Source organism: Mesitornis unicolor, unplaced genomic scaffold, assembly GCF_000695765.1.
Source record: "Mesitornis unicolor isolate BGI_N332 unplaced genomic scaffold, ASM69576v1 C13683617, whole genome shotgun sequence".
Classification (NCBI taxonomy): domain Eukaryota; kingdom Metazoa; phylum Chordata; class Aves; order Mesitornithiformes; family Mesitornithidae; genus Mesitornis; species Mesitornis unicolor.
Genome location: NW_010223509.1, coordinates 1 through 14,469, shown reverse-complemented (window position 1 = coordinate 14,469; position 14,469 = coordinate 1). Strand labels below are relative to the sequence as shown.

Below are 14,469 nucleotides of genomic sequence, written 5' to 3'. Positions count from 1 at the left end.
TATATATTATTACAACTATATATTATTACAAATCCACTTCCATTTTCTGCAGAGAAATTCAGGTTCTCTTTCTAGGTCATAAACTCATTGTTAAATATTCACTACAGGACTTGTATTACATAATTTTAATAACTACAAACTCCAAAGCCTAATTTCTAAGATTATTAGCCTAAGATTATTAATGAATTGAGAACAAATTTTGTAAACTGAAAATAGGAAAAGATTATACGACAGCTTTATCAAAGGCAGCTTTTACCTAGCTAACTTGATACCCTTCAAAGTGAGGAGTTAATGAAGTCCAGCAAGAAATTATCTTTGCATGCAGTATATATCACCTAGTGTATTTTTCTTGTCTACAAAGTCAGTAGATTTTTTTTTCTCCAATACAGAGCCAAGAAACTATCAAGAAACTAAGAAAATGGAAATTAGTCCTTTATCCTGTTTCTAGCAGTCTTTGAAGGGACTATGGAAAAAGGAGCTATTAAAATGGTGTTTGACATGGGATTCAATACCTCTTTTCAAGATCATGTGGGTAAACAGCAGGGAGGAGAAGCTGTTTAGCCCAGAGGTTTAATGCTGGCACAAGATCAGATGACTATAAACTGACCACAGACAGATTAAGGCCAAAATTTATATAAAAGGTGAGAGAATGCGGGTTTTTTAACATTCTTTTAATAATAATTTTTTAATAGTATTACAGGTTGTGGGAGCCTGCAATAAGCACAATGGAGTGTATAGGAATGGAGAAGACCTTCTCTGCTATGCTATGCTGTAACATATTAAAGCTTGACTCTTTTTTTTCCTCCCACAATATCATAATATCTTGAAGCTCACGCAAACTGAACCAGCAAAAACCAGACAGACTAGGTATTGTGATGTTTCCCAGAACTGTACATGTTACTTATGAACACACAGATTTCAATGGACTTTCCTCACAGACAAATTTAGCATTTATAAAAAATTAGCTTTACAAATTCACTCAGTATCAACAAAAGCTAGTGTCCACGATTTAAAATATTATCAACGTAATGCTACTCACATTTTTCTGTGCTTATGTTGCCCGAGACTACACACGAATTGCAGTCAGGAGACTTACTGATATCTATCTTACTTCCACATGATGGCGCACTGGCACCAAGAATGATAGCATCTCCCTGCCCCCGCCTTCACTCAAGCATAAAAGTTTCAGTAACTTAACACTGCTAGTCCCTGTTCTTACCTCGGGATGAAAGAAAATTTCAGGTCCAAGGAACCTTTCATAACCGACATCTATAACAAACTTGGTCTTGTTGATCGCATTGATGCCAGTATACTGTTTGATCCACTTTCGAGGATCTCCATCGTACTTGGCAAATTCTTTCACTATGTCAGGGCAAATGTAACAGTATTTCTCCTGTTAAGATATACCATGCATTAAAAACTGCCAAAATAATTATTCCATCATTGAATTAAAGTATAACACTATCAGAAAACAAAAACACGCAAGCACTCATACAGATGGGGCTGTTTAAAGGATGTTCCCATCCAAATGACTGAGGATTCAGCCCTGCAAGACTATAGCACAGTGACTTATTTAGATTTGTCTCACAATGAAAACATCACAACCATTAGGTCTGTGACAATAAAGTAGTTCAATGGCAAGCTCTCATCGCAAGATCAGACCCTCACAGTCACCCTGCTGACGTTACATACATTTATTTTTTCAGTAAATTAAAAAGCAAATTTTAAACAAATCTAAAGCTTAAAATGCTGATTTAATCTGCAGAACACATTCACTCCAAACAGTCTAGCATGAACACTTTCTTCCTCTTTCTCCTTCTCCCGCACTTGATTGGATAAACCATCAGAAGCTTGTGTAATTACAATACATTGCCTACATCTGCATTTTTAAGAAAGCCACTGGCAACTTGTTAAAGCTAAAAAGTTAGCTTAGAGTTTTATTTATGTATTTATTAAGAGATAAAGAAGGGTGTACCTTTATGGCTTTTGCTGTCTCCAGAGATTGTTCAGGAGGAATTCCCACCTCCCTTTCCCTTAGGAGTTGTTGAATAAAATAAGTGATATCTCTACCTGCAATAGGAATATGTTTGATGCAACTTCCAATTACATAGCCTTCTGCCTACGTAGGAGGAGAGGAAAAAATATTTAGGGAAAAACCTACTATGTATCAATAATTAAAAGCAAAACTAAGATTCATTTTTACAATTGTTTTTATTTTTAATTGAAAGTAAAATCTTTAATCTGTAAAATTACTGTAAGAATGTGTAACCCAGTGCAAAGTGGATATTACTTTTATTTACAAGACCTTGATCACCACATATAAACAGATACTGATTATTTAATAGATGCACAAGTGATAGACTTGCACACAACAGAAGACAAAGTCTGGTCAAATTGTTTCTTCCAGGCATGATCCGAAAAGCAAACATTATATAGACCACTCGTGTCCTGCTTGAGTGTGGAAAATTAATAGGAAAAAGTAAAAAAAAATATTAAAATGCTCAGACAAGAAAAATCAAATTAAGTAGTATTTAACAATAAGCACAATAAAAACAAGAAATCTATTTGCTGGTTTTTTTTTCAGGATGGTATTGCATACTGGTATTGCTGAGCTGGAAGATGAAGTTACTCAAACTTTCATTTCTAAAATAACTGATCATTCAAGCATACGCTATGCTTCAGAAATACACAAAATGACATCAATAGAACAGATGTAAGTATGCACAGATAATTCTGTATTTTTAACATCCTAACACAAGTCATTTGAGACTGACCACGTATATGAGCACACGTTTATACTACACCTTGTAGTTGTTTCCACGCAAGCAGAGTTCACTAACTTCTAAAATACAATAGAATCATATAAAAAGCACATGTTGTCAGCTACATTAAACAACCAAAATGCAAGACACCAAAAAAGTTAGGACATTTCTTGACAGACATTGGTGGCACACTGGACGTCTAAAACCCTGATAAGCATTAACATTACACAGAACTGAGACATCACAGTAACAGAAGACAAAGTTTCATAAGGGAGGGAAAAAATCCTCCAAACCAAGCAACACTAAAAATTTAAAAATAAAGTTTAGTTGGACATTTCTTATTTAAACCTATAGTAAACAAACCCCATACTTGTCCAAACCACTGGAAATCTCAAACTGCATCCTGCTACATACCACAGGAATTACGTGGGTCACTCCATCACCGCTGTCGATGACAATTCCAGTCAAAGTACGTTCTCCAACCTGCCGAGACGTCCAAGAAGCAGCTAAGGCCAACACTGCCTACATGAGAAAGAGTTCGTATTTAGAAGCAAGCAGTGTGCTAATTTACAATCTCAGAAAATACTGTTTCAAACATTTCTAGACATGTGCATACAGAAGACTATACATACTGCAGCTATACTGTACTTTAGAAGTATACATTCACTTTGTTCACCTGAACAGCAATGTAAAGTCCTGGTATGTTAAATGATTCAAACATGATTTCTGCAAGATACTCTCTGTTTTCTGGTGTGTTCAGTGGAGGCTCTGTCTGGGAAAAAAATAAATAAATAAATTAAAACTGCACCTCAGTAGAATCCTGACAGTTCACCCATTGATTAGCTCAGTACAGTAATCAAACTTTCAAAACAGAAAATTTCAAACCAAATTTATTTTATACAATGTGACTGAAGCTTTTCAAAAACAAAATCCCACCTGTGGTAGCCTACATCACAAAATGAACATAATTTAGTCATAATGCAGCTTTACAGATTACTTTCCTCCACTCACCCCCACTCCCCTCGACCTTGGTTGCTGAAGAAAGAAGAGACACATACACAGAAAAAACCTTCAACCTGTGCTTGGAACATTATTTAGTTTTCCTCTTACAAAAATATTTTCTTACCCAGTTTCATTAACTCACCATTAAAAAATAGTGATCCTCAGGTTCAGCTCGTAGGTATTTAAAAATCACCTGCTCCATGAATCGCTCCATGAGGTCCCAGTCTTCAACAATACCATGTCGGATAGGCCACTGAAACAAGAAAACTTCTCAACACTGCAGGCCATACAAGGATAAACAAACCCAAAACCAGGAACAGTCTCAGCCCCCAAACCCGCACATCTTCTCCAAGAACAAAAACACCTTATCTCATGGGTAGCTTATCAAATCCCTCATTCTAGTTTAAATTTAGAGGCACTATTTGAAGTGATCTCCTGCTCCCACGTCCTTTAAACTGCGATGTTATCTTGCTGGACTAAAAGCCAGAATCCAGACACTATCACTAATACTGCTACCACTCTATTGTGGCACTGTGTTTTCATCTCTTTTTGTAGCAATTTTATCATTTAGGAAGTTGAGAATCATACTTGGCTTCAATGTGCCTTCCAGTCTATAAAAAGAAATAAAGACCGTATAGGCTATATATTTTTCAATGAAAATTCTGGCAGGGATGGTGTTTACATTTTGTTCAGTGTTAAGAACATAGTTGACATTTAAGTAATACAGTAGGATGTATAAAATATGATTTTCTTCCACATAACTCATAAGCTGGTAACATTTTGTAAGTACAAGAAGTCCTTTACTACAGTATGGAAAATATGATTCACAGAAAAGCTGCATAGAAGACAGCCCTCCACAAAACTGTGACACTCCCTGAATCAAAAGTATCCAACATAGTCCCCAGTTCATGCGCCATGTCAAGAGGATACACTTTTAGCAAGAATTTAAATATTCAGTGTTTATGACTATTTTAGTAGTTAATAACGTTGAAAACTAAACATCTGCACTGTATCAATGGATATTTACAAAAGGGTTCAAGCACCAACCAACAGCACAGCACTAGTAAAACAGACATTTAGAAGAATGTAAAGCCATGATGAAATTATGCGGTCTTTAAAAAGCCACAAAAATATTTTACGGAAAGCAAATGTGCATTTTAAATGGCTATCAGAAAGGTCTAGAACATCATATAATAATAATCAAGTGAAACTCTGGAAAGTCTTCTTCAAAATACTCGATGCTTACCTTTGTAGCATAGGTAGGTTTATCTATGGCTTCATCTCCTATGAAAAAGTCCAGATCATCAACGCCTTTCATCACCCTCCTCTGAGCCTGGTCACCTACTTTGGCTGATTCTCGAATTGCAATACCTTAAAATAAAATCCAAACAAATCAAAACAAAATTGAAACAACCAAATACCAACCCATGAGTATTCATTTAGTTGAGGATTCTTTTCTAGAAAGCAGTAATTATGGAAGCGATCTACTGACAAGGAAGATAGCAGAGTTTGTTCTCACTGAATCACATAGGTCACCCATCCCTCATTAATGTAAATAATAAGAGAAAATCTTAAAAATTTATTCTGTTCGGACTGCAGCAGTCACTAAACCTGTGCAAGTACAGCACTCCACCAGAGATACTCTTTAAGCCAGTAGCAACATTAATTTCTGCGTTTCAACTCTGACAATTAAGAGAAAGAGCACAGGAGAAAAAGAAAATAAACTATATACTTCAGAAATAAGTATTAGAGTGATTATCTCGGCTGGTGAGAAGGAAGAAGGGAAGAAATCAATTTGCAGTGCTACAGAAAACTCTTCCGAGACACTTATGCTTCCCATTAGCAGGCTGTAACTATCACTACAATTATTAGATGATGGCTGCTATGGGCAGGAAGATGAGACGGCAAAAAAAAAACCAAATCTGGGGCAAGCTATAAATAAAAATGAAATAAAGTACTCTTAAAACATAACCTTATTTATAGACAGTTTTCTTTTAATAGGTCATAATCAGGATCTGAGTAACACACACTAGAAAACGCAGAGTAGACAGGCATCATCCACAAACACACCAAATACTATCAGCACCAAAAAATACTGACATGCTAACAATTATTTTGGAAACACATCTAAGCTCCAACAAGGTTACAGTTCTATAAAACAGGATTTATAACAAATTCATAGGAAACTCTTGCTATCGTACTTCTTTAACATAAGATATTTAAATCTTCACCAGTAGTTCAACTTTGAATTTTTTACACCACTTCAACTATAACCAGTACTGCCCCTACATCTGGTAAAGGGCATGTACCCCACCACCTCTCTGGCCTTCAATTACTTTTCTTATTTCCTTGCCTTTCTACCTTCTACTGTGAGTAGCTACAAGGCAGTCCAGATGCATTAATAAGCAGTTAATGGCAAAGTTCATGAAAAGTAAAAGGCAATGTTGAACATAACTGCAGATAACCGTGACATTAATAGATGCCATTATAGACATAAATGTGTTCTCAGTGCTACTATTTATAAACATATACAGTATTTGAGAGAAAATATTAAGACAACAATAGAAATCAAGACCACCAGAAACGTGTAACATTTTAAACAAGTTTAACATACAAAAATCAAGAGTAAATCTGCTCAACAAAAGCATGTTAAATGGGCAAAACCATTTTAATTGGTAAACGCATACCCCAAAATAGTATTTTCTAATAGGAACAACTTTTTTGAATATTAAACTGTCTACAGTCCCAGACAATGTAAATAAGGCAGACACCACCTGCACCTTAGTACTTAATTTGATTGGAAGTCTTCCCCAGATTATCCGGGCAGTAACCATGGTGTCAGGTAGACAGGAGGTAAATTGCACGCTGTCTACTCAAGAGTCCTGGCAGAAAAATAATGGAGATAAAAAGGAAATTGGACTGGAGTTTTCTTCATCTTTGTCATAGCAACCAAGAGCTGTGGAGGAGTTGTGTTTAGCTACACTCCGGCCAAAGATGCTAACGCAACGAGTGTCAATTTCCAGATGGACAAGAGACTATGGAGGCTGTGCTGGGAGTCGGAAAGCACATCATTGACTCATGGAAGTGCTCAATGATGGCGGTGGATATTAGAATTTGAAGGGACAAAAAATTACTCACATGATGGGATGATGAACTGAGGTTCTGTATTTCCTGCATAGCCAAGTTTCGTATATCTAGAAAAAGAATAATCATGAGGTCATTAGATGGACTTAAGAGTTAAAAAGAGAAAAAGATACTTTCAACTCACTGCACTGAAAGCAAAGGCCAAACAACTGCACTCCACATCTACTTTTTCTGGATATGCTTTCAAGTGCCATCCTGCTGAGAAGAAAACTCAGACGTGGTAAATATTTTAAGTGTTATTTATTTTTCAGACACCTTCAGCTTGCAAATTTTAGCAGTGTTTCTTCTGAACACTCATCACTTACTTTCTCCATCTTGCTGAGCAGCTATGACAAAAGATAGGCAGGCAGCATTCACCCTGTGGTAATAAATGGGTCGTACAGATCTGACCTTTCACAAAGCTACCATGACCAACGATGTCATTAAGACTTTGTGTATTTGTTTAGTATTATCAAATACAGGGGGGGAAATAGTATGTCTTAAGTACAAACCATAGTTCAGAACTCTAGCACTCTTGCAATCCCAAAACAATTCCCTTTTGTGCCTTGCACAAACCACTCACTACACCATACATACTACACCGAAGTAAGCATGCATTGATAAAATGTTTTAGAAATGGGCAGCAGATGGTATGAAGCATCACCCATCTCTTTCAATATACCTATAATGTCTATTTTAACAAGTAAAGGATGGAGAGAAAAAAAAGAAACTAGTAACTCGGGGATGAAAAAACACAAAACAAAAAATCTCTGACTGGTGTTACTGGCTGCAAGCTAGTTCAGGCCTTTAGCAATTAGAAATAATTAACATCCCAGACTATGAAAAACAGCTCTAATTCCTAAGGGGGGGCGAAATTCAAAAGCAGTTCCAAAAAAAACCAAACCAACAAAAAACACCAAAAAGCACCACCCAACAAAACTGAATGGTTGGAGAAACTGAAGTCTTTCTCTAATATTGTCATTAGATTGAAATAGAAGGCGAATAATAGCATGATCTGAGGGAAATTAGCATTATTCACATCCATGTTTACCATTAAAACCTAAAGCCGTGACATTATGAAATGAGACCAATCACAGTCTAGGTTCTGACATAAATTTAGGGTCTTTGTCCACAGCCTACTCTCAATATGTGCAAACAATATTATGCCATTGCTAAAGCAGAGGCTTGCTTCTTCATCAGTAGCTTAAACAGTAAGTTCCCCTTTATGGAGTATTTGGTATAAAACCACTCATTAGGAGTCAGTTTGCTTAGATAAAGGAATTAAATCAAAACTGAATTAGCAATGACCTTGAAATTTAAATATTATATTTTCAACATCTCTTCAAAGTTATAGCTTCAACAGACTTCAAATAATAGTTAAAAAAGCCATTTTCCCCAAGGCTAAAAAGGCAAGGACTGTGTTTTGAGGACAAGGGTTTGTAACATTTTTACTCATAATTATATGGGCATCTGCTTTCAGTCTAATCCAAAATGTTTATGCATATTTTCTGTGGCTCTCAAATACTATAATCAGGGTATTTAGACTGATTTGTAAAGAAGGCCATTACTAGGAAGAATTCTTTTTATGATTATTATTGCATACTTTCATCACATTTTAGAATGAGGCCTACCTAGGGAATTCTGTTAAAACATAATAAGCAACAACAGGAGTTACACTGGGATTTAAGACGCATTACAAGATATTTCCCTTTTGTCTCTCTCTCCGAAATGAGTTTTGTTCAAATGCACATAGTGAGGACCAAAGAAACTGGTTTTGGATTCAAGAGACCTAGTTCTAAGACTTTGAAATGGCAATCAGGCAGAAACTTGACTAAAACAGCCCTTCAAGCACCAGTGACATAACCAAAGTCAATGGATACATTTATACACATATACCTAAACATGTAAATATGTATATATACTTTTTATACAGTTTTACGTGTGCATATACTCATATACACACAAAATTCAAAAGTTCCCACAACATACCCAGAACTCATTTCTTTAACCAAACTCTGACTCAGAGGTGAATTCAGTTTGCCATCTTTTCCCCCTCTGCACGCATATCAAACTCATACCTAACTCTCAGTATTAAAAAGAAAACAGCCTCTAAAAGTCAACTTGGGCTATTAGTCTGCAATAGCTTTACCTTCCTTCTCAAGTAGGAAACACATCTCCCTATTAGAATACCTTACAAAGTAACCAAAAGCCTACAGCTCAATAGTAAACAGATTTATTTTTCCACTAGCTGAATGAATCCCAGTTAAAACTACAGGATAAGCCTATTTCTTAATATCAGTGAAAAACAGTTCTCTTCAAATAACATCTCTCATAGAAGATAACATCTAGAAAGATTTCTGTTGCATGCCATTAATCCATGAAGGATTAATACCAGAACTGCGAGAATAACTAAGTTCTCTATTCAGTGGTGAAGCAAGGAAGTTAAAAAAAATCCCGGTAAAAAAAAAAACTATTTAGAAACAAGAGACAGACTTGAACAAGCAGCCATATTTCAAGTCTTTTGACAAAACCAAATGGACAGGTAACTCTACTCTCAGAACCACTGAGGAAGAGAAGGAAAAGAGACGATGCGGTTGTGTTGCCCTCTTATCCAGCAGCCGATTCACTCAGGACATGGCAGGCTTAGTCTCAGGTTTTTCTTTTGCCCAGCAGGACCTAAACACATTGCACCTTCCAGAGCCATACCCAAGAGTCCATCAAAGTGTTTGGGTGACCCACTTCTAGGGCCTCCTACACAGATTGCTCCCGTTTATACAAGATATTTAAATATTCATTGACCTGTAAGGCTACAGACAAATAGTTAGAGAGGTTACTTGGTCTCCAGGCCCTTCTCCAATGAATATTTAAGCACCTATATAACAGGTTTTCTTTTTCCTGAGTTACAGCCTAGCAGACTAATGGTAATGCAACGTCTTGTGACCTGCAAATTGCAGAGACAGCTGTAGGGAACGTGTAGATAATGAGTATTCCAACTTCATCTCATTAAAAGTAGCAGATTTATTGCCAGTGAGATACAAACCTATTGGAAACTCTCCAAAATATAGGATACCTGAGGCTGCATTAAAGATTAGTAGAAAACGGATCCAATAGACTAAGGTTGTTTCCTGCAACAGGATTTGGAGGGACTACTCATAAAAAAAAAATCACTGGAAATTATATATTGTTGAAATAAGCAGTTTCTAAAGATAGTGTTGTCTCCTACATACTATTTTTGCCAAGTCATTAGTTAGTACACAAATCAGTTTCACTAACTTTTGCATAAGGAATAGTCATCCAAACCCTGCTCTCTTCTGAAGTCCTACCATGGAAAGACGGAAAAAACTTACATAGAAAAATTACTGCAAAGAAATCCAAATGGACAGAACTTGGAAGCAGATGATACAACCTCAATCATTTTAAAGAGCAGAGAAATAACTTGAAAAATTCTTACTAAAGCATAAGAACAACATAATTTAGGTAATTAAAATCACAAACTCAGGCATTTGCTTTATCCATCTCAGAATACAAGACATCCAATTTTTCTCTGGACAAGTATGCAAAAGAGCAAAGCCCAGCTGTGAACAATCTAGCATTTCCTCTATTTCTATTGCTCTTTGGTCCAGGTCTTTAAAACAAAGTGTTACAGCCACAAAAAAAAAAAGCTCTGAAAAGACAGATACAAAGTGACTGAAAACAGCAAAATGCTTTAAGAAAGTCCTGTAAACAAACAAAAATAACTTTTCTAAAGAGAACACTTTCCCTGACAGCTTGGGTGCTCAATAACTAACAGTTATTACTGCCAGAACACCTGTGATGCCATGCTGCCACAAACAGACTCTATTATCATTATTACAAACATCCCTGAGAAACTCACAACCCAAGTTCTTCATAAAGATGTGGAAAGGCACTTTTGAAATGAAGAAGGATGCAATGAAGGAATGGAAATGAGGAAAGAGATGAAGGCGGAAATATCAAACAGAAAAAAATCTACTATGTCTGTCCAGTTTGCCCAAGAGCACCAGCAGCCACTGTAAGAATAAAGTGTATATTAAAGTCATTGCTTTTTTTTTTTTGAGAGGATCTCGCACTTTATAAGACTGTAACTTGTGATTATAAACAACAGTTAATTAACTCAGGCTCCTTAGACCCAGAACAGCAATTACGGTAACACCTGCTCCCAAGTCTCACATGTAAAGAGCAGAGGTAACACTTGGCTAAAGCAACTCACTTAGCATCAGAAATAAAGTAAGAGGGGAGAAAATGTAACACGTTCAGAGGTTCCAGCTATCTTTAATAGCTCAGCAACAACTAAAAACACCTTAAGCTTTAAGTTTTACAACCAGTCCAGCTCACTTCTCCCAGAAATCAAGTATCTATTTCTAAGCTCATCAGCAAGACCTTACCAAAGCAATTTTTCTTTTAGTAAAGAAAAATGGAGTGACATCAATAAAATACAACCAAAATAGAAGTATTCCTCAGTGTCTGCAAATACACACATTGAAGAGGAGAGAGGTATTTTAAGGCATCTTTGTTTCACACACCCACCTACTAGCGTTCTGATGTCCCACAGCTAAATGCCAGTTAATAAAACTGGTTATGAAGTTTAAAAGTACTTAAAACAGCAACACCAGAAAGGCCTGGAAGTCCTAAGAAACTAAAAATAGCACGCCCTTCGCCATAAAAAGACCAACAGCAACGTGTAAACTGATCACGAGGAAAACCTCATGCAAAGAAAGCGAAGATGTAATGCATCAAAATTGCAGTCGGACAAGTTATTTGCAAATGCTAATGAAAAAGGTGATGGCAAATTATTAGTGCTCTTTGCAAAATTTTTCATAAACTCTTCACTCTTTATAAAGAAAGTTCAAGCCATCTATCCAATAGAGAAAATGAATGTTATTCTGTCCTGCTATGATGATATTTTTCTCACTGAAGCTCTGCACCTATTTTCTATACACCTGTTGTTGCTTTTTTTTGAGAAATTACAGCATTTTACAGGACTGAGGCCTATGGCTGCAAACAACAGTAAATTAAACCAGGGTCCTTACATGCAAAACAACAACAACAGTCTTTTCACAAACTTCTTAAATCCCCTTACACGAAAAGAAGAGGGATTAGTGCCTGGACAAAGCACCTCATTCAGTACCAGAGATGCAAGCAGAAAAGTGTAATTTATATACATAATATTCCACAGTGCATGTCTGTATATACCTCTTCCTTTCCACTGTGCTCTTCCAAGTTTTTCACCGGAAAGACCTTTCCTGAATAATTCAAATGAATTGTTTGAAGCTTGTAACCCAAAGTAGATTCATTCTAACAATAAGAAGGTTTTTCAGCCCACACAGAGGAAAATTCCAGAGGCTGTGTATCAATGAGTCAAGCTACTTCTTCTGGCTGCTTTGGTTCAGACTCTTTCTTCTTGAATTCTGCAAGATAAATTCCATAATCTCATTGCTGAAAAATCTTCCACACAAGCACCCTGCAGCAAAGCCAAGCAGAAGTCACACCAGCAGAGACACTGTGTTGCCTCACATGAATTAAGATCCGTTGGAGGCATCGAAATGCAAAGTCACATCATTTGGGGGGCTATCCGAACCCTTCCTGAAACAAACTGATAGACACACCCACAAACTCCACCAGTTTTTCCAAGGCAAGCACTAAACAGATTTTAGAAATACTACCTAAATTATTATTTCTCTCAAAGGACACAATAAACTGTTTTCTGTCATTTATTTTGTGCAACTGCTGGTCAGCAATATCCACTGCTGGTGTAACACCGGAATCACTCCGCAAACTGAGAGCAAAAGTCTCCTGCAAGACAGGCATCGCATTTAACACATTTTCTGGATTTTGCAGTTTATACTGTAGCCTTTTTAAAGGATTCACCTAGAGGTCCCATTTCACTCCTTGAAAAACTCTTCAAAACTGTGAAACAATATTCCTGTAATACCAACACTTCTGTGGATAACAGACATTTAAAATACCTTCAGCAATTAAATAGAAGGAACCTGGGAAACTACCAAGGAGTATCTAATGCACATGCAAGATGGAACCCAGACCCTGTTTTATTCCCAAAGTGTCCAGCTGTGGGCTCCAGTATTCTCCAGTGAGCAGACAGAGCTGATATCTCGTAAGACAAGGTATAAACAGAAACAGGGCGAGAGACTTCTGAAAGTTTTGTGACAGTTTACTAAAGACATATTTCAAAATATGAAACACTTTTTCAGGAGAAGACAGTGTGACACCACATCATTGAAAAGTGCTTTCTGGTTAACAAGGGGTTTCTTGTTTTCATTTGAAAATGAAAAAATTATTTAGGTTTGGGGTTTTTTAAGACAACTCAGTTTCAGAAATTTTAAAGGTAACATTCTAAGCATTAAATAAATGAAAATAGTGCTACAAATTACTTGCAGAGGAAAGGCCTATTACTGCAATAAACTGATGCAACCAATGACACTGAGGCACAGCTGACAAGTAAAGCTATTGGCTGAATAGTTACTTATGGACTGGTGCCTCCTCTCCTCAGAGCTATCTGTTGGGCCAAAGGAAAGGTATTAGCAAGAACACACAGTATCACCTTCATTACAGCTCCCTTTGACACCTCCTACTTCGGAGGCATGGCAGAACTGGTCTGTTGGATGATGAATGTGTCTTCTCTTGCCACAGACAGGTAGGAAAGACCTGTTCCTGAAATGCCTCCCGAGCACAGCCTCTACAATTTTGATTCATTTTAGTCCTCAAAGACTTGAGTTACAAAACGTGCTGTTTGGCTAAATGTAGAATAAATCTCACACTGATCTGATAATGATGAAGAAGGGATGACTTTATGACCAAGAAATACCACCCGTCTAAGACAGCCAGCTCTTATCTCATCGCTGGCCAGGGATAATACCTGGAGAGGTCCAAGGAGATGTATGTGCAGTCTAGAGGCATGGCCAGATGTGATCCTGCAAGGCCACTGCAGTCCAGGTGCAGTCCTGTGGCCATGGAGAGGCCCCAGCCCAGCAATCACACCTACCTACCTGCCTCTGGACCACAGTCAGCATCAGTTCACAGCTCCCAGGCAAAGCAAACGTGTTCCCTCTCTCCAGGCAGTCATTTGAAATAAGCCATCCCCAACGTCAGCAATTTAATCATACAATAGTTTAAAGTCAGAAAACACGAACAAAAATTGGACCCGAGAGGAAAAAGGGCACCGTCCCTGGAGGCACACGGCCTGCCCAGGGGAGAAAGCTGTGGCTGCCCCGTTCCCAGCGGGGAAGACGGCCAGGGGAAGGAAGGGACACTCAGGAGAGGGCAGTTGGCAACAGCGACAGAGGGGCCCGAAGGAGAGAGAGCCCCTCGGCTCCAGGGGCGACAGGCCGAGAGCGGACCGGGACACAGGGCAGGAGCCCAGACCCGTGAGAGAGGAAGGGACTCCCCACTGAGGGCACTCGCCGGCAGCGGGAGGCGCCTGAGGGGCGCCGGCACGGCGGAGACACCCCCCCGCCCCTTGCTCCCCAGAAAGGAGACTGGCAGCGCCGGCCCCCTCCTTTCCCCGTACTCACCCGGTGCCTCCGTCTATCACGCAGGGGGGCAGGTA

At 37.9% G+C, this 14,469-nt stretch overlaps 1 protein-coding gene across 1 annotated transcript; it reads right to left on the bottom strand.

The window, feature by feature from the left end:
• Positions 1-1,219: 1,219 nt before the first annotated feature.
• LOC104533148 (actin-related protein 3B) lies at positions 1,220-14,466 on the bottom strand (the record flags this gene model as incomplete). Its single annotated transcript, XM_010193337.1, has 8 exons — positions 1,220-1,393; positions 1,976-2,119; positions 3,177-3,284; positions 3,439-3,534; positions 3,907-4,017; positions 5,011-5,135; positions 6,903-6,958; positions 14,435-14,466. Coding segments are annotated over 8 exons (846 nt in total), but the record flags the coding sequence as incomplete, so codon positions are not given.
• Positions 14,467-14,469: the final 3 nt, after the last annotated feature.